The sequence below is a fragment of the Podarcis bocagei genome (genome assembly GCF_964188305.1).
Source record: "Podarcis bocagei genome assembly, chromosome: 10".
In the NCBI taxonomy this organism is placed as follows: domain Eukaryota; kingdom Metazoa; phylum Chordata; class Lepidosauria; order Squamata; family Lacertidae; genus Podarcis; species Podarcis bocagei.
In genome coordinates this window covers 58071307-58096100 of record NC_138135.1, presented here as the reverse complement: position 1 = coordinate 58096100, position 24794 = coordinate 58071307, and the positions used below count along the sequence as shown (strand labels likewise).

Below are 24794 nucleotides of genomic sequence, written 5' to 3'. Positions count from 1 at the left end.
TCCATTTCTGTTATTTGCTTTCCCATTCCCCATTGTTTTAAATGGGAAGGGCAAATATTGCAACTCGTGCACAGTGCCTTTGTTTCGTCCCACAGCAAAGATGGTCACTGCTTTGCAAGAAAGCAGTTTTAGGGCCTCGGCGAAGGTAAACTTTGCAGTTTTAACATCCCACAGATGGTTCATATAATTTCCTTTGGAAAAATATTATAATAATGAAATTCAGAGACGAAGAGAGGAATTTCAAATAAGTGTTGAGATGCTGATAAGCGTGCTAATGGGCCAAAACCCATAGAAATTACAAGGCACCTGGTCTACATTCCATCATGATGTACCAGTAAAACAATCAGTAACATAGTGTATTCACATATAACTTAGACTAGGCATGTCCAAAGTCCGTTTGGGAGCCAGTTAGTTTAATCTGGCCCCTGTGGCAGTTTATTTCCTGGGGTAGGGTAAAATCCTTAAAAAAAAACCTCAACTACTTCAACCCTAAAGAAGCTCAACAACTTTGGGGTAAAATCATAGAAAAAACTCAACAACTTCAATCTTAAAGGTTAACTTTGGTGGGTCCTCACGGCCCTTCACTTCATCAAATCTGGCCCTCTTTGGAAAAAGTTTGGACACCACTGCTTAGACTATAAACATGCACACTGCATTTGTCTTTCAGCCCCAGTCTTCTTTCATTGCAAATTGGAGGAAATTTATGGAGGCAGTGGCTTCCTAGCTGTACAACTTTCTGTTTCCCCTATATGGTTTTATTTGTTTTAGAGAAAATGACATACACTAATAGTGTTAGGCTGCAGAGGGGCTGGGGTTCACAGATACAGACAGAAAGAGCAACACAAGATTGGGAGCAGAAAGGTACGTACTGGGGTTGAGGTGGCACAAGTCAGCAAGTGAAATGGGAAGAGTTCTCCATTTGTTTATTTACTGAACATTTATAATCCTCCCTTCTAGTGTAAATACAACACTCAGAGCACTCTGAGTAACATTGATGGGTGAACATGCCAAGTACTCAGCTTTGTGATAGATAAGCTCAGTTTTGAAATGAATGAATGAATGAAATCCTTATAAATTTATTACCAGATTGAATCTTGACATCTCCTGTTCCATTTTCTATTCCAAAATAGAAAAACTCTTAAATCTATTGGTGTTCAGGTTATATCTATCCTTTCCAAAATCAATAAAGAATAAATTATACCGAAAAAGCTGTACTTAGTGTTTGCTTTGCGGGCTTTACTTTTGGTCTAATATACACAAACTTGCACCCTACAGTTTAAGATAACCTATACGAGAAGTTGATTATCAGAACAAAGCGCTAAGAATTTTATGTCGTTGACAAGGAAAAAATAAAATATAGAAAGGAGAATCCCCTGGATGGAAAGATCCAGGTTTCGGACATCTGATGGGAGGGCGTTCCACAGGGTGGGTGCCACCACCGAGAAGGCCCTCTGCCTGGTTCCGTAACCTCATTCTCGCAGTGGGGGAACTGCCAGAAGGCCCTCGGAGCTGGACCTCAGTGTCCGGGCTGAAGGATGGGGGTGGAGACGCTCCTTCAGGTATACTGGGCCGAGGCTGTTTAGGACTTTAAGGGACAGCACCAACACTTTGAATTGTGCTTGGAAACATACTGGGAGCCAACGTAGGTCTTTCGGGACCGGTGTTATATGGTCTCAGCAGCCACTCGCCGTCACCAATCTAGCTGCCGCATTCTGGATTCTGGATTGTAGTTTCCAAGTCACCTTCAAAGGTAGCCCCATGTAGAGCGCACTGCAGTAGTCAAAGCGGGAGATTACCAGAGCATGCACCACTCTGGTGAGACCGTCTGCGGGCAGGTAGGGTCTTAGCCTGCGTACCAGATGGAGCTGGTAGACAGCTGCCCTGGACACATAATTGACCTGCGCCTCCATGGACAGCTGAGTCCAAAATGATTCCCAGACTGCTCACCTGGTCCTTCGGGGCACAGTTGCCCCATTCAGGACCAGGGAGTCCTGAGGTTTTGTTTTATTTTGCCACATTATCTACAAAGCAACTCTATGTATTTAAGGAAGCCTGACGAAAACATTTTAGGATCAGCAGCGTGTGAGCTGCTCCACTGAGAGTGCGAGAGAGATTCTCATAATAGGTAGTGCCCAGCAGTAACACATTCTGAAACCGAACCAGAGCTCATCTTTTCTTCTTCTTCCTCTTGTACATAACTACATGGACTGGAAATAAAAACCATAGTGTGTAGGCTTCCTATGCAGGAATTTGCATGGGAGAAAAAGGTCAGGGGATGAGGAAGAGCCCAAGAAAATATCACTAATGCAATATCCTGCCTTCTGTTTCCTAACTTAGCCAGATGGACCTTCAGTGCAATGTGAACACGACCTGGACAAAAGGGATTTATGCAAAACCCCCTGAAGGATGTAACTGCCTCCTGTTTGAACAAAGCTTCTGGACAACTGAATGAACTTCTCCAAGTATTCTAAAGATTCTGAGGCAATCCAGAAACAGGTTCTAAAGCAGAAGTAACTAAGGCTGTGCATACATGAGCTTAGTGGTTATTGGTTGCTTCACCTCAACTGTGATAAGTATTTCCTCTTCTATTATCTTTCTGTTTAGGTAAGCTACTCCCTACAATAAGCATGAGAAAGAAACAAGTGTTCACCCCCTCCTCGAAAACTGCAGAAAATCTACCTGGCATACTCACTGCTGATCACTGTTTGCCAGTAGTGTGCTAACACTTAACAACTCATAATCAGTAACGCTATACAGGGCTGTGTTGCTGTTGATTCTGTGAAACACTTCTGCTAAAATTTTAGTTACCTAACAGCAGGTTATTCATCCATGCCGTATTAGGAGTATCTGTAAATTGGAATGTTTTCTTTGTTTTACATCACCTACGAGGAGAGGAAATGTAGACATAGATTCTCATGCCTCTTCTATTCTCTTGTCCTGGGAACATATGCATTCAATATTAACTTATCCTGCAGCAATAAAGGATTGGGGGTGGATTGAAAAGTTCATACTCCTAGACACTGGTAACTTGGAGCTACGTTACACGAGCACAACCAAGGGCTCAAACACACACCTGGTGGAATTTTCCACACCATATCCTATGCTACACATTCTAAACAGGTTTTAGAAATTGTGTTTCAAAAAAGGCTTCTATGTAGTACATCATTATTTAAGAGAAGGCTGAATCTTCCATTGGTGCATAAAACTTGCTGCACATTTTAGTCATGGGCATTATTTACATATGGAAATAATGCCAAAGGTGGATGACCAAGAGGGATAATCAGCCATACTTGCTCCAGAATACCTTTGCACCTCATTTCAACTTTCCTTCACCCCTCCTTTGGGGAATTCCCAAGGCGTTTCCAAATTATGCCCTGTATCTGACCAAATGTATATGTCAAAGAAAGCAAAATAAAAAATGGTCCTATCCATTTCTCACACTGAGGTGCTTTTAAGGAAGCAGAGGATAAAAAGTGCACAGATAAACAGCAAGTTGAGAAAATCATAAATGTTGCTGGGCTACAAATCTCATCAACCCCAGCCAGGGCTGATGACAGAGACATCACAAAACATCTGGAAGGCACCAGATTGGGCGGTGGATTCCCAGGAGATCCATCTGGATCCTACCTTGATGATTTTTCATCATTGCCAGAAGACTGTTGTTTCAACAGGCCCCCTCCCCCAAATTTGAGGATTGATTTATTTTCATCTTCTGCCCCTTGCTCTTTAAGCTCATTTTTGTTTCGAAATAATAATCATAAGTAAATAGAAAATTTGCATTTTTTAATGTCACATTGAATTTTAGTACAGTTCAATCCAAGAGAAAAAAACTGGCAGACACAGTAACGAGTACAGGATTATATATATATTACAATATGCGTTGTTATAATACAATTGTGGCTGCATGGTAAAATTAACTTGAGGACTGATGGAATCCGATCTCATTTGAACAGCTGTCAGGAATAGAGCACTAAATGCATTTCCAAAATAAGCACTAATGTTTAATTTCAACACCTTAAAAACAGCATTAGACCTTGGCCTTTTTCTTAAAAAAACAAAACAAAACAAAACTTAACACCTAGCTAGCTAAGTAACTGAAAAGGTTTGGATATAGAATGCTTTCTGCAGGCTTTCATACAGTGGAGGGATAATTATTCCTACAACAATACACATGGCTAAAATCCATGTTGAATGTGAAACTGGTGATGTCCAGTAAAAACTTGTTCTAGGGAACTGTGTTCTAGAAGCTGCCCTTTGCACGAAAGCGAAGCAACAAGTGATCACCGGATGCAAAAAAACATTTCTCAAATTGTTTTTAATTGAACTGAAAACTATAGGCATGTCATCATTATAAAACAAGTCTAAATATATCAGAAGCTCTCAACATTTTCAGCTACACTGATTTTTTTGTAACCTTTTAAAGGAGAAACAAAAGGACAAAGTAAAATGGTCAATTAGCTAAGCCTGTGTTCTAACCAAACTACGTACAGTGATTTTCAACGGCAAATGCCCATGCTGACTGGGTGACTTTAATAATTCCGAATACCTTTGCAATCACTTTAATTTTGTATACAAGGACACCGAAAGGATCCAGCTTTGCAACCTTCATTTTAGGCATTCTGCATTTCTTTCCCGATCTTGTAGCTAAGGATCTTGTTCCAGTCAATCTTTGTGCGAGTAACTGGCAGTTGTCGTCGTAAGGCCTTGAAAGTAGTGTCCGACATAGTTTGATAATTTTCGCTGATAGCAGTCTGTTCACGGAAAAGAAAGAACATGTAGATTATAGAAATACACAGTTTGATGTGAAAACAGATACAACAAGAACTAACCTGCAAAAACTAAACCAGCCCGCATCTGAAGGAACTTATTTCGACGTTGATATAAGAAACACATGTGCTTCAGATGGTGTAATTAAATATGGATAACATAATTAGCTAGAAATCTTACTTTTGACATCCTTCAACTATGGAAGGCACAAAAGAAAATACAGAGAGGGGAGCATATTCGCTTAAAAAATGCACACCTGTTTATTGGCTTTTATGAATTAATTACACATGCCCTTGCTGTGTTAAACTGAATTGGTTTCATCACACAGAAAACAAGGAGGGGGAAGAGAACAGAACCAAGCAACTCCTCAATCCGTTCCAGGAAAAAGAAACACAATGTCTGGGGTGAACAGGTTCATTTCCCATCAACAAAACTAGCTGTATTCTAAATGGGTATGCCCAAAAAGTAAATTTTGAAATTCGTTGCAGACTACACAATGTTTTCAGTTCAGAGGTCTGATTTAAGACAAGCATTTTCTACAACCACAGATATTTATTTAAAAACAGAAACAACCTTATCCATAGGCTTTAAAAAGCAGTAAGGCCCCATAGTAATGCCCATTACTTGAAGTGGCCTTTTGAGTGTCAAGTATTTGAACTCACATTCTGAAATCCTCGGAAAGAGGGTGTATATGCGTTTATTAAGTGGGTATAGAAAGGTACATACCCAGCAAAGCTTTGCCCTTTCTCTGCCACTAAGGATATCCACCCATTTTCTGGCTGCTCCTGAACACATATTGTAGTGAGAACATTGTCAAAAAGATTCAGGAAAGTAACTACACTGTATGTTGCAGACTTATTACATACCTGGTATTCATTTTCTGCAGCCTCTACGATCTTTACAAATTCCTTTGCTGTTTGGGCTTCATTCTAGGGTAAAGGGGATTTTTTTAAAATATTGCACTGAAACAATCATCTTCTGAAGACAGTAATTTCAGACATTGTAATGAATATGAACAATTACAGAGGTTTCCCCCCACTATTCAAAGGCTTACACATTCTCTGTGTGTTTTGCAACAAGCCTGTAACCTGTCAGTATTATCTACAAAACACAGGTGTCATCTGTGGGGGTGCTTGTCATGAGGTTTTTTACTGGTGGCTTACAAGCTCAGTACTAATTCCTATGCTTTCTCATCTAGTCAGAAGTGGACCTTGTGGGACTTTCTGCAGTTTTTAAACTTCCCTTCTGGAAGCGAGTCAAGAATCTTTTTCAGACAAGTCAGAGAAGGGAAGGGAAGCTCAAGTCAACTACGGTTTCTGTTCCCCAGCTTGTTGTCACTCAGAGGACAGCTCTATGCAGGTTGTCAACTCTCTTACTGAGGTTTCAGGAATCCAACACTCATTAAAGCTCCATTTTTTGAGCTCATAAACAAGGAGCCAACTGCCCCTTCTGCATTACGTATTAGAATGCATACGTTTAACATAGAAGGCTAGAGCTGGTTTAGGCAGATTTTGTATTGAGATTCTACTATTTGATCTGCCAAACAAGAGCCTGATTATGTACTTTGCCCCAACATAGGACCATGCACTAGCTGGAAAATAGTAAAGACACAGAAAGAGTATTGACACAAGTGTCACAGCTGACCATGGTACTTTAGCACAGCTCTCATTCTGTTTCAGAGATTTGCTTAGTTTTCCAGCAAGGCTCCTGAAGCAGCTATGACTTAAACTCAATACTAAGGCTCTAGAACAGGCTTCCTCAACCTCGGCCCTCCAGATGTTTTTGGCCTACAACTCCCATGATCCCCAGCTAGCAGGACCAGTGGTCAGGGATGATGGGAATTGTAGTCTCAAAAAACATCTGGAGGGCCGAGGTTGAGGAAGCCTGCTCTAGAAGCTGTAAATTCCACTAGCGATGCTCCTCTAATCACCATGTTTCCAAATCAAATGGATTTGATTTGTGTCTCCAATTCACAGCATTCTTAATAGACTAAAGTCTTGTTACTTGGGCTAGTTTTGCATCAAAATGAAGCCATCCGAAAAGCCATTTCATTTCCCGAGCATGAATTCCATAGATCGTGCAGGTATGAACCAAAAAACACCAATGTATCTAGTTCCGCATACTGAAGTGGGCATTGTATTTCGTTTCTCAAACAGAGCACCCCATTCTTCATGGCTATCTGGTTTCCCCCCCTATTTTAAGAAACGGGGCTTTCAAAACCAGTTGTATTATGGTGTTGGGGTCTGAGGGGAATCCGTGAAAACGAGGTGCAGGCACCTTTCCACAAGAATAACTCCCACACATAGAAAGTGCCATCACCTGTTTTTTTGAGGACTCCTCCCTTCAATCTGCACCACTAAATAGCCTATTAAGCAGAGCCTCCGCCCCTGGGAGCAAATTTTCAGGGGAAACTAGGCTTGTCACATATACATTTAACTCTGGATTCCACCTTATGTGACTAATTAAAAATGTTTCCTACAAAAGAAAGATACTCACAGTCACTGTTAGAGAATCCTGTATGTCTTTATGACTCACTAGCTGAACGTTTCCATCTTCATAATAATGAACCTACGTACAAAGTTAAACGGGATAAAGATTACCGCATAGGGAAAGCAGGACTGCGTATTAGGAAGAGTGAGCAATATTACACCCCATTCAAAACACAGTTGCGTAAGAATTAGCACTTATGGTTCTACCCAACACTGTCATTCTGCTGATGGAAGGCTTCTTCTATCAGCTGAATAGGGAAGCCCTTTCAGTATTTCCCCCTCCCCTGCAGTCCCTCATGCATCTCCTAAGTCTGCTCTATAAGGTCCCCTAAGCCCTAAACGGGTTCCCTTTCCCACTCCACTGACAAAACCTTCTCTCAACAAAGCAACACAACCTTTAGACTGAGGTGTTTGCATTTGTCTCTTTTTCCATGAGTTTCTGCACAGAATAGAGTGCATGTTTTATTTGAATAATATGGACCACAGATTCAATTGTTTGCTCCTTTTGTTTCACTTCTAGCTTTTTTTCCATTTCTTTTTGGGGGAGGGGGGGGATGAGGGAAGTAAGGAGAGGGTTTTGAAACTCCAGAATATATATGTTCAGAGTGTACAGAGAGGGAGTGTAAAGGGAAGATTTTGTTGAAAAACCTGATATCCAAAATTACTGATTTTGCCTTTCTTTCTTTACATACTTAAAAGAAAATAGTAACAACAATTTATTTAGAAGTAGATTAGCGGAATAAATGCTTAGAACTTCAAGGTGTAGGCTTTTAATTACAGTGGTACCTCAGGTTAAGAACTTAATTCGTTCTGGAGGTCCATTCTTAACCTGAAACTGTTCTTAACCTGAGGTACCACTTTAGCTAATGGGGTCTCCCGCTGCTGCCATGCGATTTCTGTTCTCATCCTGAAGCAAAGTTCTTAACCTGAGGTACTATTTCTGGGTTAGCGTAGTCTGTAACCTAAAGCGTCTGTAATGTGAGGTCCCACTGTACTGTTTCACTGATAAATCATCACTATAATGGTTATGTAACAACTTGTTTCAGCAGAACTCAAAGTACTGGTTCTCAGCCATAAAGTCCTGAATAGACTGGGATTAGAATACAACTTCTTCCAAATAAATCTGCCTGGTTACTTGAATTATCACGGAAGGCCAGATGTATCTGACTTCAGTTCTTCCAGGTGCTGTTCATATTTCAAGAAACATCAGCCCCAGCCAGCAGGGCCAGTGATCAAGAGCCCACAAATACCTGGAGCATCACAACTTAGTCACTACTCTTATTATGTTCTCTATGGGCACTCTTGCCTTTGGCAGTGATTGGACGACTACCAAAGAGGACATTTTCCATGGTTGTACCCTATTTATAGAAATCCATCCCTAGAAAGTTTGGCTGACACCAAGGAAATTTGGTTGACTGAGTGTAAACTGGGTTTATTTTTAGTTCTGGACAGCACTTAGTGGTTTCCTAATGCATCTATTGCTGCTTTTGCTGTGTTTTACTGTATAGCTCTGACACAATATGCTTTAGTATTTGATAATTTCACTTAGTTAATCCATCCCAGGAAGCTACTAATAATTTTGATTTGCTATTGTGTAATCATTTCTTTGATTTATGTTATACATTTGTAAGCTGTGTTGAATACCATCAATCACCACTGATGAAGAATGTAAACCTTAAAAAAGAAAGTGTTCTGGGAGTTACTTGAGATTTATCAATCAGACACTGTAAATTAGAGACAGCCTACCTGAATTTTCAAGATACCAGCCACCTGAGTGGTTGAAGGAGTGATTGTAAACTTCCATTCTGACCGCCAACGACCATTCCTTAAATGAAATAAAACTTTAGGTAAGCAAACGTGGTGGGGAATAAAAATATTGAGTTTCACGTCCTTTAGATTTAAAAACTATTATGAAAAAGGATGCTTTGATGGGATATTGAAAGCAAATTGTGTAAACTGAAAAACTTAGTTTGTAAACAATATGCAGAAAGTTGCAACACAATTTCCATGCACAGGAGACGAAATCCATAAAACCAACCAATGTGTTGAAAATACATTTTGGGAATGGATTCCTATCTAAGTAAATAAGTACTGCAAATTTGCAATACTTATAGTTTCCCATACCTGTGTATTTTGGAAACGTATCTTAAGACATTTTTCACAAACCCACTGTTTGTCTAAAATATTTTTTCCAAATACATTCCCATTTTCATTTTTACAGAGCGTAATTGTGCTCAAAAGTGGAAATCTGAATACTATGGCTCCGTAATTCCCAAAACATTTTTCCCCTCGTAGATCACTTGAAAATTGCCAAGGGTCTTGGTGGTGAACTACTTAATAGTTTCTCTACTGTTATAGCAATTGCAATGCTATATGACTTTTGCTCAATGCTGCATGAATTCTGATTGTATATTTGCAGGCATACTGTGGACCACCTGAATGAAGCTTGTAGACTACTGGTTGGTTGTCTGCAGTCCAGAGTTTTCAAACCCTTGCTATAGCTTTAGTGCCATGAATATAGGTTCTAAACACTGAATATGCTGAAAACAGAAGTCCAATATAACTTTCAATGGGGTAAGCAAAATAAAATAGAAAAGAAACCAATTTACAGATGACCGATATGATACTTACCAAAAGTTTTTTGCTTGAAACTGATGGCTTTCTATGCATGCAATAATTGTTTGATGCCCATCAATTGTTTTTCCATACACCTTGTAACACAAATGTAAGACAGTTATGCCACGGTCTAAATTCATTCATTTATTATGTTTGTATACCACCCGTATATCTGAATTCAAGCCAACAGATCAAATAATGGTTTTAACCCACCCAAGCAATTTCTAGATCCTGCGACACTTACTGTGCAAACACCACTTGGATAGTGTTCTTTCACATAGGCTCTCATTGCTGTTTCTATGGAGTTTCTCCATGACTCAATTGCATTTTCAACTTCATGAGGCTTTGGATCAGTAGCCTCCTTCCTTAAATGATCAAATTTAAAAGAGATCTTGTTTTTCGGGTCCAAAAATTTTCCATTGCCCAAGTCACCGTGTTCTGTTATTAAAACCTGCACAAAGAGTTTAAAGGTAACTGTAAGACTATACAAAACACAGGTAACACCATCAAATAAAAGAATGGAACGTTAGAAAAATTATTGTAGCACTGTACATTTTAATTAAAGACATGGCACAGCAGCTCTATACATTACACTGGTTTTCAAATTCTAGTTTGGGAATTCTAGTTTCTTTGAGAAACCAGAATAGTTCAATACAGTTCTTCAAAAACTCTACATTTCATTTTATAAAGTGGTACTTTTAGAAAAGAAAGACACATTGTTCTTTTAAAAACCAAGATAAAGTTGTGGGATTGTCATTACAACAGTGCATTGAGAAAGAGTAAACTAATATATTTAATCATTTGCTTTATCTCTGAAGTTCAGAGGTAAATGTGTCTCCTCATGAGCATTGGCAGCACCATGAGTTATACAGCACCACACACACAAAAAGGAGATACTAGTAACACTCATGCCTCAAAACAAATGAAACTGATCTGTAGAAAACGCAACTTAAAAAAAGAGACAGTGCAAGTATTTTTGTAAACTAAGAAATCTTTAATAACAATATATTTTTTTTAAAAGGGAGGCATTAGTTGGCTAGAGGGAAACTCAAGATTTGTAGTAGTGGTGGTGGTAGTAAAAAGCAAGATTGAGCTGCTCAACCTCACTCCCTTGCCTCAGGATTTGGGTGGGAGCTACTGCATGGAATGACACCAATGACGAACTGATTTCATATAGACACCATGTAACTTCTGTTCTAGCATTAGGTTTGAGTGTGATTTTATTTTGAGAATCGTTCATAAGCTACTCTGAAAGCCTCTTGGGGCTATACTGTGAACTATACATATTCTCTCACTCTCTCTCTGTATGTATGTATGTATATACTAAAGAGTCCAACCCCAACATAGCCCAATGATCACTGAGCATGCCCACCCATCATTACACCAAACTTAAATTCAACCATAGTCATACCTGTTCATCATAGCCTTCTAGTTTTACTGGAGTAAACTGGTCCAAGTTATACTGTGCAAATGCACTGAAAAAGACAAAGAAAGGAAGCTTCAAGTAAAAATATTTTTTTTGCAACATTAAGAAACATCAAGCGATATAGAGTACAATTTAGAAACTAATCCTTTCCGCCTCCTCCATCCATTGTGCTTAATAAATCTTCAAATTGTGTTAAGGGGCTCAGAGGTTGTGTTCCTGTATAATAAAACTATGAATTTTATTAAAATAAATCCAGTTTGTGCTAAATTTTGACAAAGTTAATTTTATTTGGTTAACAGATATAGGTTGATTATTGGTGCAGAAATCTCATAATGTGCACAAACCTTTGGATTCCCAGTGATCTTTAACACCATTCACACATTATATGCAGAATAAAATCTGATCACATACTTTTCCTGCCTCTTCACCCTTATCTACTCCTGTCAGTGTGAGCCGCAGGGTTATGCATGCAGCAGTGATTACACTGCCCTTTTAAGTCCTGCTGCTGCTGGCCTAGGGGCTGGGATCACTGGCCCTCCCTAAAAAGTCATATTGTGTACATATGTCTTACTTCTGGGAGAAGGCTGTTTTGAATCTTTCAGAGCAAGCACCAATCAGCAAGGAACACAATGAAAAAGCGGGGGGATGGGACAGTTCTATCCCATCCTCACACAACCTATTAAAAGCTGCCCATAAATGCATCCGTTCAGCATTAACACATTGAAAGAAGCAATAAATGGTGGTGATACTTACTGAGCTGCTCCTTCCCTGAGAAGATTATCATTATTAAGCAGCAATCGAACATCTGAAAAATACTGAGCATTAGTACACGGTGAAAATGCTAATCGGAAAATACATGTTTTCCACGAGAGGAAGTAATCTATTACAAGACACCACGTACGCCAGTCATGATAAAGCGTGGGAAAATACTGTCAGTTTTAGGGTACCAGCCATGTTCAGAGATGGAAAATAGCAACTTCCTGGGTCCTAGCATTAAATTAGTAGGTATTTAATGCTCCTGGAATTTTCCCCAAACTGGCTATAACTCTGCAATGCCAACCACAGAAGAAACGAATTGGCAATGATTTCTAGCAGTAGCAAGTGATGTTAGAGCTACTTTATGTAATATAACAGGGGGATCACCTGACAAAAGTTAGGCAAAAAGTGCTGATAAGTTTTAAAACAGGAAGTGGAACACTCTTCTAACAGTCTTGAAATTATATTAATAGACACAGAAAAGGAAACATGGGAGCAAGCAATGTGAAGTTCCTAAGTGTCATCTTGATTTGTTTTTTTTTCAAAAGTTTGTTTTTAAAATCCTCCATAAAGGGTAACTGAAACCATCAACATGAGAGCTAGAAAGTAGCATGAAAACTCACCGTTAAAGACTTCATTGAATTCCCCCGGGGGAGCATGGATGATAAATTTCGCTGCTATGCGCACCTAAAATGGAAACAAGAAGTATATCATACAGTAATCATAGGATAGTTTTAAATGGGAGAAATCTATTTAATTCTTTAATAACTTAAAAAATTTAACTGGAAAATAACTGAGCTCCAAATTACATCCTAATACCACCTTAGAATGCAAAGTTTTGTGTTAAAGAGAGATGTTTGGCTTAGTTAATTTAGAAGAGGAAGCATAAAATAGGTGGTGCAAGATGCTCTGCGAGATGAAGAAGTACTTCTACTGCCTGTTACGGTCAAACCAGACCAATGAATTTCCAACACAAAATAACCAGCACAAAACCTTCTCAAAGGTACTATTAAAGACAGAAATGTAATAGAAAATGTAACAATCTGAACTTCACTGAGCATGAAAATCCCTGAGGCATAGCTGGAGGACTATCTTCTGGAATAGGAAACACGACGTAGTTCTGTGAAGTCTCACCAACATTAGTGTTTAAAAAGCATGTCCTAAATAATTGCCAGAAGCATGATCAACATATTTATTTAAAAGTATTTGTACACAGCTTAATATTTCAAAAATCTCTCTACGGCATCTTCCAAGGCAGACTGGCTTTCTGCTGAGACGTAGAGAAGCTCTGTCTCCTGACACAATCTTGGCCAACTCTGGCTTAAGGGATGAGCTAGCCTGGGCAGGTCTAGAGTTGTGACTGACTTTTTGCTGCTTCAACCGATGGTTTCCTGCACTGCTATCACTCCTAAGTCATCTCTTCCATACTGAATGTCTGAACTACTGACCTTTATAAAACACTCAAAGCTCCTCAGAAGACAAGGGCAAAAATGCATCAAGTGCATAATAGTATATTGATATTACAAGGTGTTACTCATTTGGATTTGGATTTATACAGGTCAAAATCCCAACTGATTTCAGCTTAATACAACCAAGGCTGCAATCCTCAGCATTACTTGGGAACAAGTCCCTCTCATTTAAATGAAATAAACTTTTGAGAAGACATGTTAGCATGTATGATAAAAAGGCTTTATTTTAAAAAACGTTAAAAACAAGTATGTTCAAACAGCTCTTTCATATATAGTAATTACTTTGCATTTAAAAAGAAATAGTTAAGATAATAGGGTGGCATTTCTAAAAACCCAAAAGTCATGTGTCGTGTGTTGTTTCTTCAAGAATGATATCTGGACTTTGTCGCAAACATACTATTCTACCTCCTCTTGAATATTAAAAGCAGGCATGTAGGGTGTGTGTGTGTGTTTTCAAGGCATATGTGAGATGACATAAACTGAAATGCTCTTCTCACCACTAGCCTTCCTGACTATGACCACAACGGAAATTGATTTGGTTTAAGGCAAAAAAAAAAAAAACCTGGCATGTACATGCCTATATAAGGCAATGACAATGTGCACATCAGCACCATTGTGAGTTCTTGAAGTCAAGCTACAGTAGTTTAGATAAGAATCAACAAAATACATGACTATCAAAAGACAGCAAGAAAAGATCTCAGGGAGATATAAACAAAATAGAACAATTTCAAGCACAGGGGTTGGCCAGATATAAACTGGGACATGGGGTGGGGGATAATGCAAACTGCAGAACTTCCACGTACCCTAACCCACTGCCCCTGGCCTGCTATTCTTCTGGCCAGGATCATAGCCAGAAGCAGGCTCTGTTAGGAGAAAAGTTGCATCCTCTTCTTGCCTTCTGATTCTTTGCATTACACTCTGCATTCTAACCATCCCCTGCTTTACAACTGAACATGAAATGCATGCTAACATATAGTTCATGACACATAGCTAGGTCACCAGAGTCAACGCAGTGCGGTAAACACAATATTTGACTTGTGGGTGGTTTACAATTTCCAGTCAGCCATGAAGCTCACTGAGTTGTCTTGAGCAACTCATGCCATATCAGAAAGAAAAGCGGGTTGGTCATATGCTGCCTCCTCAAACTACTCGGAGAACAGCCAGATTACATCAAAGAAAGAAGTTCAATCTTGAGCTGATTGGCTACAAAACGTGTGAAATGCTGCATCTTTTGTCCATGTCTTACATTATATATGGCTATACTAAGAACTGTAGCCTTCAGTATCTAAGAAATTCTGGATTTGGTCATGAACTGCGTGTAACAATAAAACCCAAAAAGTCACACAAAGCAAAATGTAATCCTCCTAGTTTGTGCCACCTAGTTTGGAAATCTTTTCAAAATGTAGCCTTTCAGAACTAAAGGTTTTTTTCCCAATAAAACGGATCTTAAAGCCTCCTTTCATAATCGCAAAAAGGCACTGTTTGAAAAAATCATTTTTGTCAGAGCTATGAGACACCTGTTTTGTGCCGCTGCCACAACACTTCCGGTCTGAGATCAAGCTGTTAGTAATGACTCGCAAAGCTCTTAAACACTTGAGACCAAGATATATGAAGATGCACGTCTCACTATATAGTCCTTCCCAGACTTTTTGGCTCTGGAGGTCAACCACCCTGTTATGACATCACATGATTGGTATGTGGGTTGCCCCACATACCTGGCAAAAGCCCCTGTGCGGTGTTCCCAAATGCCAACCAGCCAGGGAACCACAGTGCAAGTGGCACTGCCAGCCATATCCATGGCGCTTTAAGAAGCCTACGCATAGGGCCAGGAAGTGCTTCTTTCTCTCCTTCTCATCAGCTGGCGGGAGGCTGCATGTTGCAAGCACTGGCTGCGCAAAGGAGAAGTCCCTCGCACAGCAGGTGCCTTCAAAAAATGGGAACAGGAGCACACAACCAAGCCGAGCAGGATTTAACCCCGCTTGGGGTTAAATTCTGCTGTTCCTCTGCTGGGAAAAGGTGTGCACACCCAACACAGAATTAAACGTCAGCCTCCCACCATTATAAATTACACCAACAGATTGGCAGATGGGTGCGATGCGAGGGGAAATGGTTTGACAGGTCAAGATTGGCCTGGAAATTCCCCACCCGTCTGAAGATCTTCTGGGGAGGCTCTTCTTTGTGTCCCACATCTAGGAGTCACACATTTTGTGGGGATGCAGGAAAGGGCTTTCCCCATGGTGGTACTCTGACTGTCCTCCCCTCTGAGATATCACTGGTGGTGCCAACTATTTTTATGTTTTGGTGTCAAGTTAAAACATGGTTATTTTCTTGCATATTTGTGGGTCATTAATTGTCAGCTCAGACTTAAATAAAAATCCAATTTGCAATGTAATACAGCCATTGTTTTAGCTGCTCGGTTTCCTTATTGTATTGTTTTAAATTTAATTTTATCAAACCATGACCTGAGATCTGTTATGGAAGAAATTATTAAATATGTCAACAAAATAAAAAGCAATGGTCAAGAACTGGAGGGTCAATGATACAATAAACTATACTCAAATTTTACATTTGCAGTTTGTTCAGTTATGTTAAGGTACCCTATATATCTTCCAAGCTCATACAATTGTCAGATTCAACATGGGACAGGTAAGTTACATTTGCTGTAGTTCCACAGAATTTCAGCAAGAACAGCTCTGGAGTGCTACAGTGGTGGAAATTCTCCCTTCCTAAAAGCACACGGACCATCTCACATTAAATATGACAACATTACATAGCAAATACACCAGCAATATAAATCTTTGTATCTGAAGAAGTGTGCATGCACACGAAAGCTTATACAAAGAACAAACTTATTTGGTCTCTAAGGCGCTACTGGATTTTTAAAAATGTATTTCGCCTGCGTCAGACCAACACGACTACCTACCTGAATCTAGAACCAGCAATACAGTTAACCATTTATCTCTATCAGCCCCCTTTTTATAGCACTTCTCTTCCCCCTGCCATACTTGCCATGTTGCGTTTATTCAGATAATACTTTAAACCGAAACACAGAAGACTTGAAATTTTACCTCTTCTAGTAACCAAATAGTTTGCTCCAGTCAGCAATCTGGAAATGGATTCTGAAACGGATCAAATAGCAGTGCTTGCAAGAAAATGTGTAATGGTGTTTCCAAAGGAAGAATGCTCTATGACAGACACTTATAAATTCCTGGGAATCCTGAACAGACCTTGTGAAAATGTAATTGTTGCAGTCTTTGAATAAGCACAGTGTTTTTCAAACTACAGTGGTACCTCAGGTTAAGTACTTAATTCGTTCCGGAGGTCTGTTCTTAACCTGAAACTGTTCTTAACCTGAAGCACCACTTTAGCTAATGGGGCCTCCTGCTGCTGCCGTGCCGCTGGAGCACGATTTCTGTTCTCATCCTGAAGCAAAGTTCTTAACCCGAGGTACTATTTCTGGGTTAGCGGAGTCTGTAACCTGAAGCATCTGTAACCTGAAGCGTATGTAACCCGAGGTACCACTGTATATCCATTTTCTAGAAACCCTGGGATTCCTCAGTAAGATCATTTATGGGAAATGAGATTTCCTGGAAGGCAATTTGCCCGTCATGGCCAATCCTTCCCTTCATAACCCTTGAGTGGATATGCTGATGGAAGATATGCAAAGGTTCCTCACTATGGTATCTGCAAAGTGTAGGAATCTTTAAGTCTATAGCACTGGCAACATGCCATGTAAAAACATGGTATGCATGTTTCACCTTGATTTTGGCCACTGTCAAGTTTCCTACAACAGGGTGCACAACTCATGAAGGCAAGAAGTCCCAAGCAGAGAACATCCAGCCCACAGACCTAATTAGGCTCACCAGGCCTCCCAATCTGGCCTGCAGAATCATTTTCCTTCCACAATGCCTACTTGTTGATTGCCTGACATCAGGTGCGGGACATCATAAGATGTTAAGTGGGGGACACGTAAGACTATGACTACAAATAAACAATCAGAAACCTTAAAGTGCACTCCTGCTGATTTATAAGCATGGTTTCCCTTTAGCGCTATTTAAATATGGCACCAAATGTGCTGCTTTTGGTAGTTATCCTATCCATTCGGATGCTCTGAAGTGGTTGGCACTGGATTCACTCAGGAGCACTCTAAAATTTAAGGTGTAGAAGTGTTCAAGAACAGAAATCCAGTGGTACCTTGGGTTACGAACTTTATTCATTTTGGAGTTCCGTTCTTAACCCAAAACTGTTCTTAACCTTAGGCGCGCTTTCGCTAATGGGGCCTCCCGCTGCCACCAGCGCGCAATTTCCATTCTCATCCTGGGGCAAAGTTCTCAACCCGAGGTACTATTTCCAGGTTAGCAGAGTTTGTAACCCGAAGTGTTTGTAACCCGAAGCGTTTGTAACCCAAAGTACCACTGGACTTCCAAGAAGGGTTTTGCACAGCCTCTACATGGTAGTCCTAATGCATGGAACTCTGAGACTGTAATCAAAGTGCCTGCATTAATAATAATAATTTATTTATACCCCGCCCATCTGGCTGGGCTTCCCTAGCCACTCTGGGCGGCTTCCAACAAAATATTAAAATAGCGTAATACATCAAACATTAAAAGCTTCCCTAAACAGGGCTGCCTTCAGATGTCTTCTAAAAGTCTGGTAGTTGTTCTCTTTGACATCTGGTGAGAGGGCGTTCCACAGGGCGGGCGCCACTACCGAGAAGGCCCTTTCATGAAAATTATTTATAGGGGCACTATTTTGATTCCCTCAAATAAACAAACAAGCCCTCCACAATTTAATCCTGGTTTACAGGGCGTAAGCAAGTTGTGGTCTTCCAGTTCAGATGTAATCACAGCTATCGTTTCTGAAAACCAGGAAGTTATTCATTTAGCCAAACGTGAAAGTGGAGAGAAGGTATACAGGATTTGCTCCTGATCCTCCCAAACAAATCTTGGTTATGCCTGAACCAAGCCAGTGAAATCTGAAGAGGCAGGAAAATTTAGTATACAATCGAAGTGGTGCCCCAAGTTCGGAAACACAGGAAGTTCCTCAAATTCTTTCCATCAAGCACACCCTTAACTATTGCTCAATGCATCTGCATTTCCCCTTTTAAAGAAGTGTACAGCGAAGACAGCTTATAATATACTAAGGTAAATGAATGGAAGAAAAGTTCACAGAAGAAAAGTCTCCAGTCTCCTTGCCTCTGCAGCTGCCTTTATCCTCCCAAATAGCCTCTCCCAGAGAGTGATGGGAGTGGCTTTCCAGAACCATGTGGCATATAAACAGAGGAAGCTGCCTTATACCAAGTCAGAGCACTGGTTCACCTAGCTCAATAGGTGACAGTGGTTCTCCAGTGTTTCGGACTGGGGGGTCTCTCTCACCCATCACTTGAGATACTGGAAGGTGAACCCGGGATTTTCTGAATGCAAAGCAGACGTTCTACTGCTGATCTACTGCCCTTCCCAAAGAAGAGACTCTACTGGAGAGTGAAAGGCAGTTCAGCTTTGGTCAACTCCCCACTTCCTCAGCAGTCCCTGAGCCCCATTCATTCCGCATTGTTCAAGACCGCCCCCGCCCAAGAGACTTTTCAGTGGGATTCAGGTAGGCCAAAGAAAGGTATAAGAAACCTTCTATTTTCTTTTGTTCACTTATCCTAGAATCGAAGTCAACATTCTTACACTGATAAGACAAATCCTCCTCAATGGTGTACTTCTGTCTGTTACAGAACTTTAAATTCTGAACTAATATTTTGTTGTAGCAGGCAAAAAAACAAGTGAACTAGCCTAGAACCAGGAAAAGGAAAATTCATAATAAAGCAGTATCTCAAATGAAAACTGCCTTGTACCAGGAGCTGGGTTCTCCAGAGCAAGCAATGTAGCTTTTGAGTGCTAACATAGCCCAGTTTTCAGAGAATATCCCATACAAAGTAAATCTCTACTAATTTGGAGAGAAGTCAAATACTGCTTCTCTTAAACAGCATCTTATTTCCATTTCAGCCAAGCAGAGAAATTTATAATTCAGTTTCCAAATGAAAATGTAAGTATTCTTGATATATTGCTGAAACAATTGCCAAGCCTCTCACTTGCTGCAGCTTCTGTCTCATATGCATTTATCTACCGGAATTCTGAGAAGGCTACAGAAAATACCTATGCAGGGTTTATTGTGGGTTTTCTTTGTTTCTATTTATACATACTTCCCTCATCATGCTTATTTATATACTGGAATCTTAGGTTAATAAGCAATCGCTAACTGGTCATGTTCATTAATGTTTTTTTGCACTACTTCCCTAAACACAAAACAAAGCAAACTAGTTGGCACTAGGGACCGTGTGATGACAGAGCAAATGTCCAATCTTCTAGAGCAAGACTGAACCAAGAGAGATGAAAGATAATTCTGTTGTTCTGGGGTGCACTTTCTACTTGGTGACGTACATTTGGGGCCAGATGCGTGAGATGGTGGTTACTATGTAACTTCAGATGTGCTTTGAGGAACTGTATTATCATCTGAGTCTATTCCAATCTAGCTTCAGGCACACTTTTGGCACCAATTGATGACCTGTGTTGGGAGAGACTAAGGGAGTGTGACCCTGTTGGTTCTCCATCTCTCAGGTGGCTTTTGATATGATCAACGATGTATCCTCCTCAAGATGCTCAGTGATTTGCGAGTGGAAGGCATGGTGCAGTGGTGAGTCACTCCTACCTTCCATTTTGAGATAGCTGGGAGACTTCTGCTCAACCCTTTGGCAATTCTGATGTGGGGTGCCTCACGCTTTTGAACATATATATGAATCTGCTGTAGGAGGGAAGTTGCCATTGGTATGACAATGACACCTAGTTCTACATCCATGCTCTAAGAATCAGGTGAGGCTGTACAAGTGCTGACTGTTGTCTAGGGTAAGTGATGGGCTGGAGGGCTAAATAAATTAAGCTGAATCAGGTTAGAGGTGCTGTGGGCCAATGGTTATTGTACCTGGCAATAGGGAATACTACCTATTCTGGACAGGGTGCACTCTCCTTTAAAGATCAGGTACATAGCTTGGGGGCATTCATGGTTCCAGCATTTCCACTGCAGGTTCAGGTCACTTCAGTGCCTTCCTTCAATAAATTAGTTCACCAGCTATAGCCATTCATGGACTGCAATGACCTGCCGGCAGTGATCCACCCTCTGGCAGACTTTTGGTTATATTATTGTAATGCACTCTACAAGGGTCTACCCTTTAAGGTGCTCCAGACATGACAGCTAGTGCAAAATGTGGCCACTAAAATCCTGACTGAGTCACCAAGGACTCACTGGCTATCAACATGATAATGAACACAAGAGAGTAAGAAGCATTACCATTGTAACGAGAACAACCTTGTGGCACTTAAAGATGTAACAGATTTAACATGACATAAATCTATTACATTAAGGAAGAAATTATGAGGCAACTTCCTTTTATTTTATTCTATTCAACCTAATAAGAAGGTTGTGTCTAGCTAATAATTACTGAAAGAAAGTGATTTCTGTAAGCAGGCATTGCATTGCCTCCTTACTCAGGGCAGGGGTGCATGTAAACAGAACTACACAGCACAACTATATCATTAGAAATTTAAGGCAACATGAAAGAATACCTTACGCAGCCAAATCTTATACTGAGTCGATCTGAGTTCAATAAGGCTAACTCTGAAGTATATGGTGGCATAGGATTGCCATTGAAGACCATGTTAGAGAAGGGAGACCTCCTTGCATGTCTTGATAAGACCTGAAAACAGAACTTAAGACTCAACAAATTTCATTTGAACTGTATGCACACAATTACCCACAGGAAATAGAGTCACTTAAGCTATTTTAGTTTCTTTTAAAAAAAATTCTCCTTGCACACCAGAATTTTCTTGTATTAAGATGCAAAGCTGTAAAAAGCTTTTCATGAACACCTACACATTTTTCTGTAGCTAGCTTTGTCTTGAAAACTTGATGATAGGAAAGTGATAGTGTAATACCTAAAGACAATGTAAACAGTGCATCATTGTCTTGTTATTTAGACCACTATCCAATAGCTCTAAAATCTCTTGCATTTTCAACTGCAGTTAATATGAGCTCAAATGGAGAGACGAAAGTGAGCAAGCCACTTATGTGTTGCTGTTCCTCAGCCTAGCACTTTCTCTTGAAAATAAAGGTACACATTTTTAAACTATAGGGCAGGGACATCCAACTTCCAAGAGACTGCAATCTACTCCCGCTATAAACAAACTAGCAGTGATCTACCCATTGGTTGGACCAAAGTTGTTGAGCTTTTGGGGGAAGGATGAGCCAAAGTTGTGTGTATGTGTGTGTGTGTGTGTGTGTGTGTGTGTGTTTGAAGATTGATCAGGATCATGCGATCGACCAGGATCAACAAGGGACACCCCACGATCGACCAGTAGATTGCAATCGACCGGGTGGACATCCCTGCTATAGGACAGTGGAATTCAATAATAAGGAATTGACATTTATAGTAATTATCATGCCTTTAAAAGAAATGAAGGATTCCCCTCTTACAGATGACAATTGCAAAGTAGACTCACAATTACCCTTTCCAGATACAGTCATACCTCATGTTGCGCCCGCTTCAGGTTGTGTTTTTTGGGGTTGCGGACTGCTGAAACCTGGAAGAACCGGAACTGGTTACTTCTGGGTTTCAGCAGTCGCTCATGCACAGAAGCACTAAATCACACTTTGCGCATGCGCAGAAGTGCTGAATCGCAACCCGCACATGCGCAGACGCGGGCTGCGAACCCTGCAGGTTGCAAACATGCATCCCGCACGGATCATGTCTGCAACCCAAGCGTCCTCTGTACTGTGGAGGAACTTCCATTTTAAGGTGCAACTTCAAACGGAAATCTAAAAGTACAGTAGAAGCAAGTGACAGACACCTGTTGTAAACATGTGCACATGCTACAAGTACACTTGCCAGAAAGATGGATCCACAAGTATGCTTGGTGGCAAACATTAGTTTACTATTATGTAACATGTGAACTCCGCCTCCCCAAAGTCACACTGAGCCCTCATATCTAAGAGTCTACAGAGCATCTTTAAGTAGGGCAAGGCTGAAAGAATGAAACCCATGAATGAAGAAAGAATCAGATGCTTCAGATCCTTCGGCTACTCAGTGCTTGGGATAAAGAAGCACAAACCACTCCAACCAACCCTTCCTCAAAACCCGATTTAACAGGACTAGGCCCTAGAATGTGCAACAGGGGAGACAGACGGTGCCCTTTCTTCAAGCAGAGCTCTTACGCCACACACTCGAAATGAAATTAATTGATCACGTATTAATGAATCAGAAATAACCCATCCTTCTTAGGGAATATAGATAAAATGCATCAGAATTTACCCATGAACTAAACATGGAAGAGAAGGGGCAGAAGACCCACACTTTATAATAAAAATATACCGCTCCAACTGAATACAGCATGCGACCTGCATGTGCAATCTGCTCTGATGCTGCTATTATTTCTCTTCCTCCCACCCCAAGTGCTGCAACTAGATGATCCTTAGGATCCCTTCCAAATCTACAATTTTTGGGGGGACACACACCCTATGACTATTTTTCTTCCTCCCTACCCGCCACCTGAAGTGCTGTGACTAGATCCGTGGTTCACAATGTGGGGCACAATTTGGAAGCTTCTCTAGACCGAGTTAATGGCCTTTTAGGCTTCCTCCACGTGAATAGTTCACCTTTTGAATAATAAGAATTATATGTCATGGGGGGAGGGGCATCAGGATTTTAGAGATGCTTAGGTGGGGTCCGTATAGTTAAAGCTATGGTTTTCCCAGTAGTGATGTATGGAAGTGAGAGCTGAACCATAAAGAAGGCTGATCGCCAAAGAGTTGATGCTTTTGAATTATGGTGCTGGAGGAGACTCTTGAGAGTCCCATGGACTGCAAGAAGATCAAACATGTCCATTCTGAAGGAAATCAGCCCTGAGTGCTCACTGGAAGGACAGATCCTGAAGCTGAGGCTCCAATACTTTGGCCACCTCATGAGAAGAGAAGACTCCCTGGAAAAGAGCCTGATGTTGGAGAAGGGGACGACAGAGCGAGATGGTTGGACAGTGTTCTTGAAGCTACCAGCATGAGTTTGACCAAACTGCAGGAGGCAGTGGAAGACAGGAGTGCCTGGCATGCTCTGGTCCAGAGGGTCATGAAGAGTCGGACACGACTAAACAACAACAAGGTGGGGGCATGGCAAAAAAAAAAGGTTGGGAACCACTGGCCTAGATGATCCTCAGGATCCCTTCCAAGTTTACAATTCCATGAAGAAGCAGAAAAAACCCTATGATTATTTCTCTTCCTCCCCACCCCAAAAGCCCTCGACGTGGTGGCGGGATTTGCCCTGCCCCATTCGCACCCGGAAGAGCCGGCCGCGGAGGAAGAGGAGGCAAAACCCCTTAGCCCTCCCGCCCCCTCCACCCATCAGGTCGGGCCTTCAGAGAAGGGGGAGGGGGAAGCCGAGAGGAGGAGGAGGAAGAAAGCAGCCGAGGGGAGGGGAGTCTCGCCCAGCAGACACCGGATCTGCCCCGCCTGCCTCGCTTCTGCTGCCGCAGCCCCAGCCCGGCGCCGGGAGCCTATTTTCAGCGCTCGCACCGTACAAGGAGCGGCGGGAAGGGCCCTCGGACAGCAGGAGGAGGAAGAGGAGAGCCGCCTTCCTCCTCTCGCTGCCCGGCCACCGGCTGACAAGGGCCCCATTTCCTTCCTCTTCACGGGGAAAGGAAGGAAGGAAGCCCCCCTCAGGCTGAGGCGCAGCAACCGCCGCCCCTCGCGACGCAGCCCCGCTCCCCCCCCCCCACGCCAACAGGGCGACGACACCCGCCTCACCTTCTCCTCCTCAGAGAGCTGGTCTTCCAGGTCCGCCATCTTCGTTTTCTCCCCTGTCCGGCCACGAGAAGGAGGAGGAAGAGGAAGGAGAGGGAGAGGCGGCGGCGGCACCCGAATCCGCAGCAGCAGCAGCGGCAAGAGGAGGAGGAAGAGCGGCAGCAGCGGCAAAGGCCCAGCTCTACCCGCCTCCGCCCTTCGCTCAGCAGGAAGGGCGGGGCTCCGGGCGCGTCCCCGAGAGAGGCGGGGGAGGGAGGGGGAGGCGCGGGCGCGGAGGGAGGCATGCGCAGAGCGGCCTCGCCGGGAGGGGTACGGCCGCTTCTGCCAAGGGGATGTCAACTATCCGTACAACACGTTTAATGTTTAATTACGTTTTTATCTCTGTTGAAAGCTGGGGCTGGGGAAGCCCAGTTAGGTGGGCGGGTAGTAGTAATAATAATGATA

At 41.6% G+C, this 24794-nt stretch overlaps 1 protein-coding gene and 1 long non-coding RNA gene across 2 annotated transcripts; both read right to left on the bottom strand.

Moving 5' to 3' along the window:
• Positions 1-3762: 3762 nt before the first annotated feature.
• CAPZA2 (capping actin protein of muscle Z-line subunit alpha 2) lies at positions 3763-24580 on the bottom strand. The gene is made up of 10 exons (XM_081211832.1): positions 24354-24580; positions 12678-12741; positions 12052-12103; positions 11284-11347; positions 10117-10323; positions 9888-9967; positions 9003-9081; positions 7264-7335; positions 5634-5696; positions 3763-4751 (listed from the first exon to the last, which is right to left on the bottom strand). The coding sequence occupies exons 1-10, from the start codon at positions 24390-24392 to the stop codon at positions 4611-4613; spliced, it is 861 nt and encodes a 286-aa protein (XP_081067958.1). The 5' UTR covers positions 24393-24580; the 3' UTR covers positions 3763-4610.
• Positions 19721-24283, bottom strand: LOC308596681. Its single transcript, XR_014012647.1, has 3 exons — positions 24123-24283; positions 20819-21258; positions 19721-19824 (listed from the first exon to the last, which is right to left on the bottom strand). It is a non-coding gene; the product is annotated as an uncharacterized lncRNA (long non-coding RNA).
• Positions 24581-24794: the final 214 nt, after the last annotated feature.

What these genes read in the sequence shown, in the direction of transcription:
- CAPZA2 (XM_081211832.1), bottom strand. Translation starts at nt 24,392, where the DNA reads ATGGCGGACCTGGAAGACCAGCTCTCTGAGGAGGAGAAG. An exon ending in TAGAAGGCTATGATGAACAG is followed by an intron (nt 10,324 to 11,283) that starts GTATGACTATGG and finishes CTCTTTGTGCAG; the next exon opens with GTTTTAATAACAGAACACGG. An exon ending in AGGATTCTCTAACAGTGACT is followed by an intron (nt 5,697 to 7,263) that starts GTGAGTATCTTT and finishes CCTTTACCCTAG; the next exon opens with AATGAAGCCCAAACAGCAAA.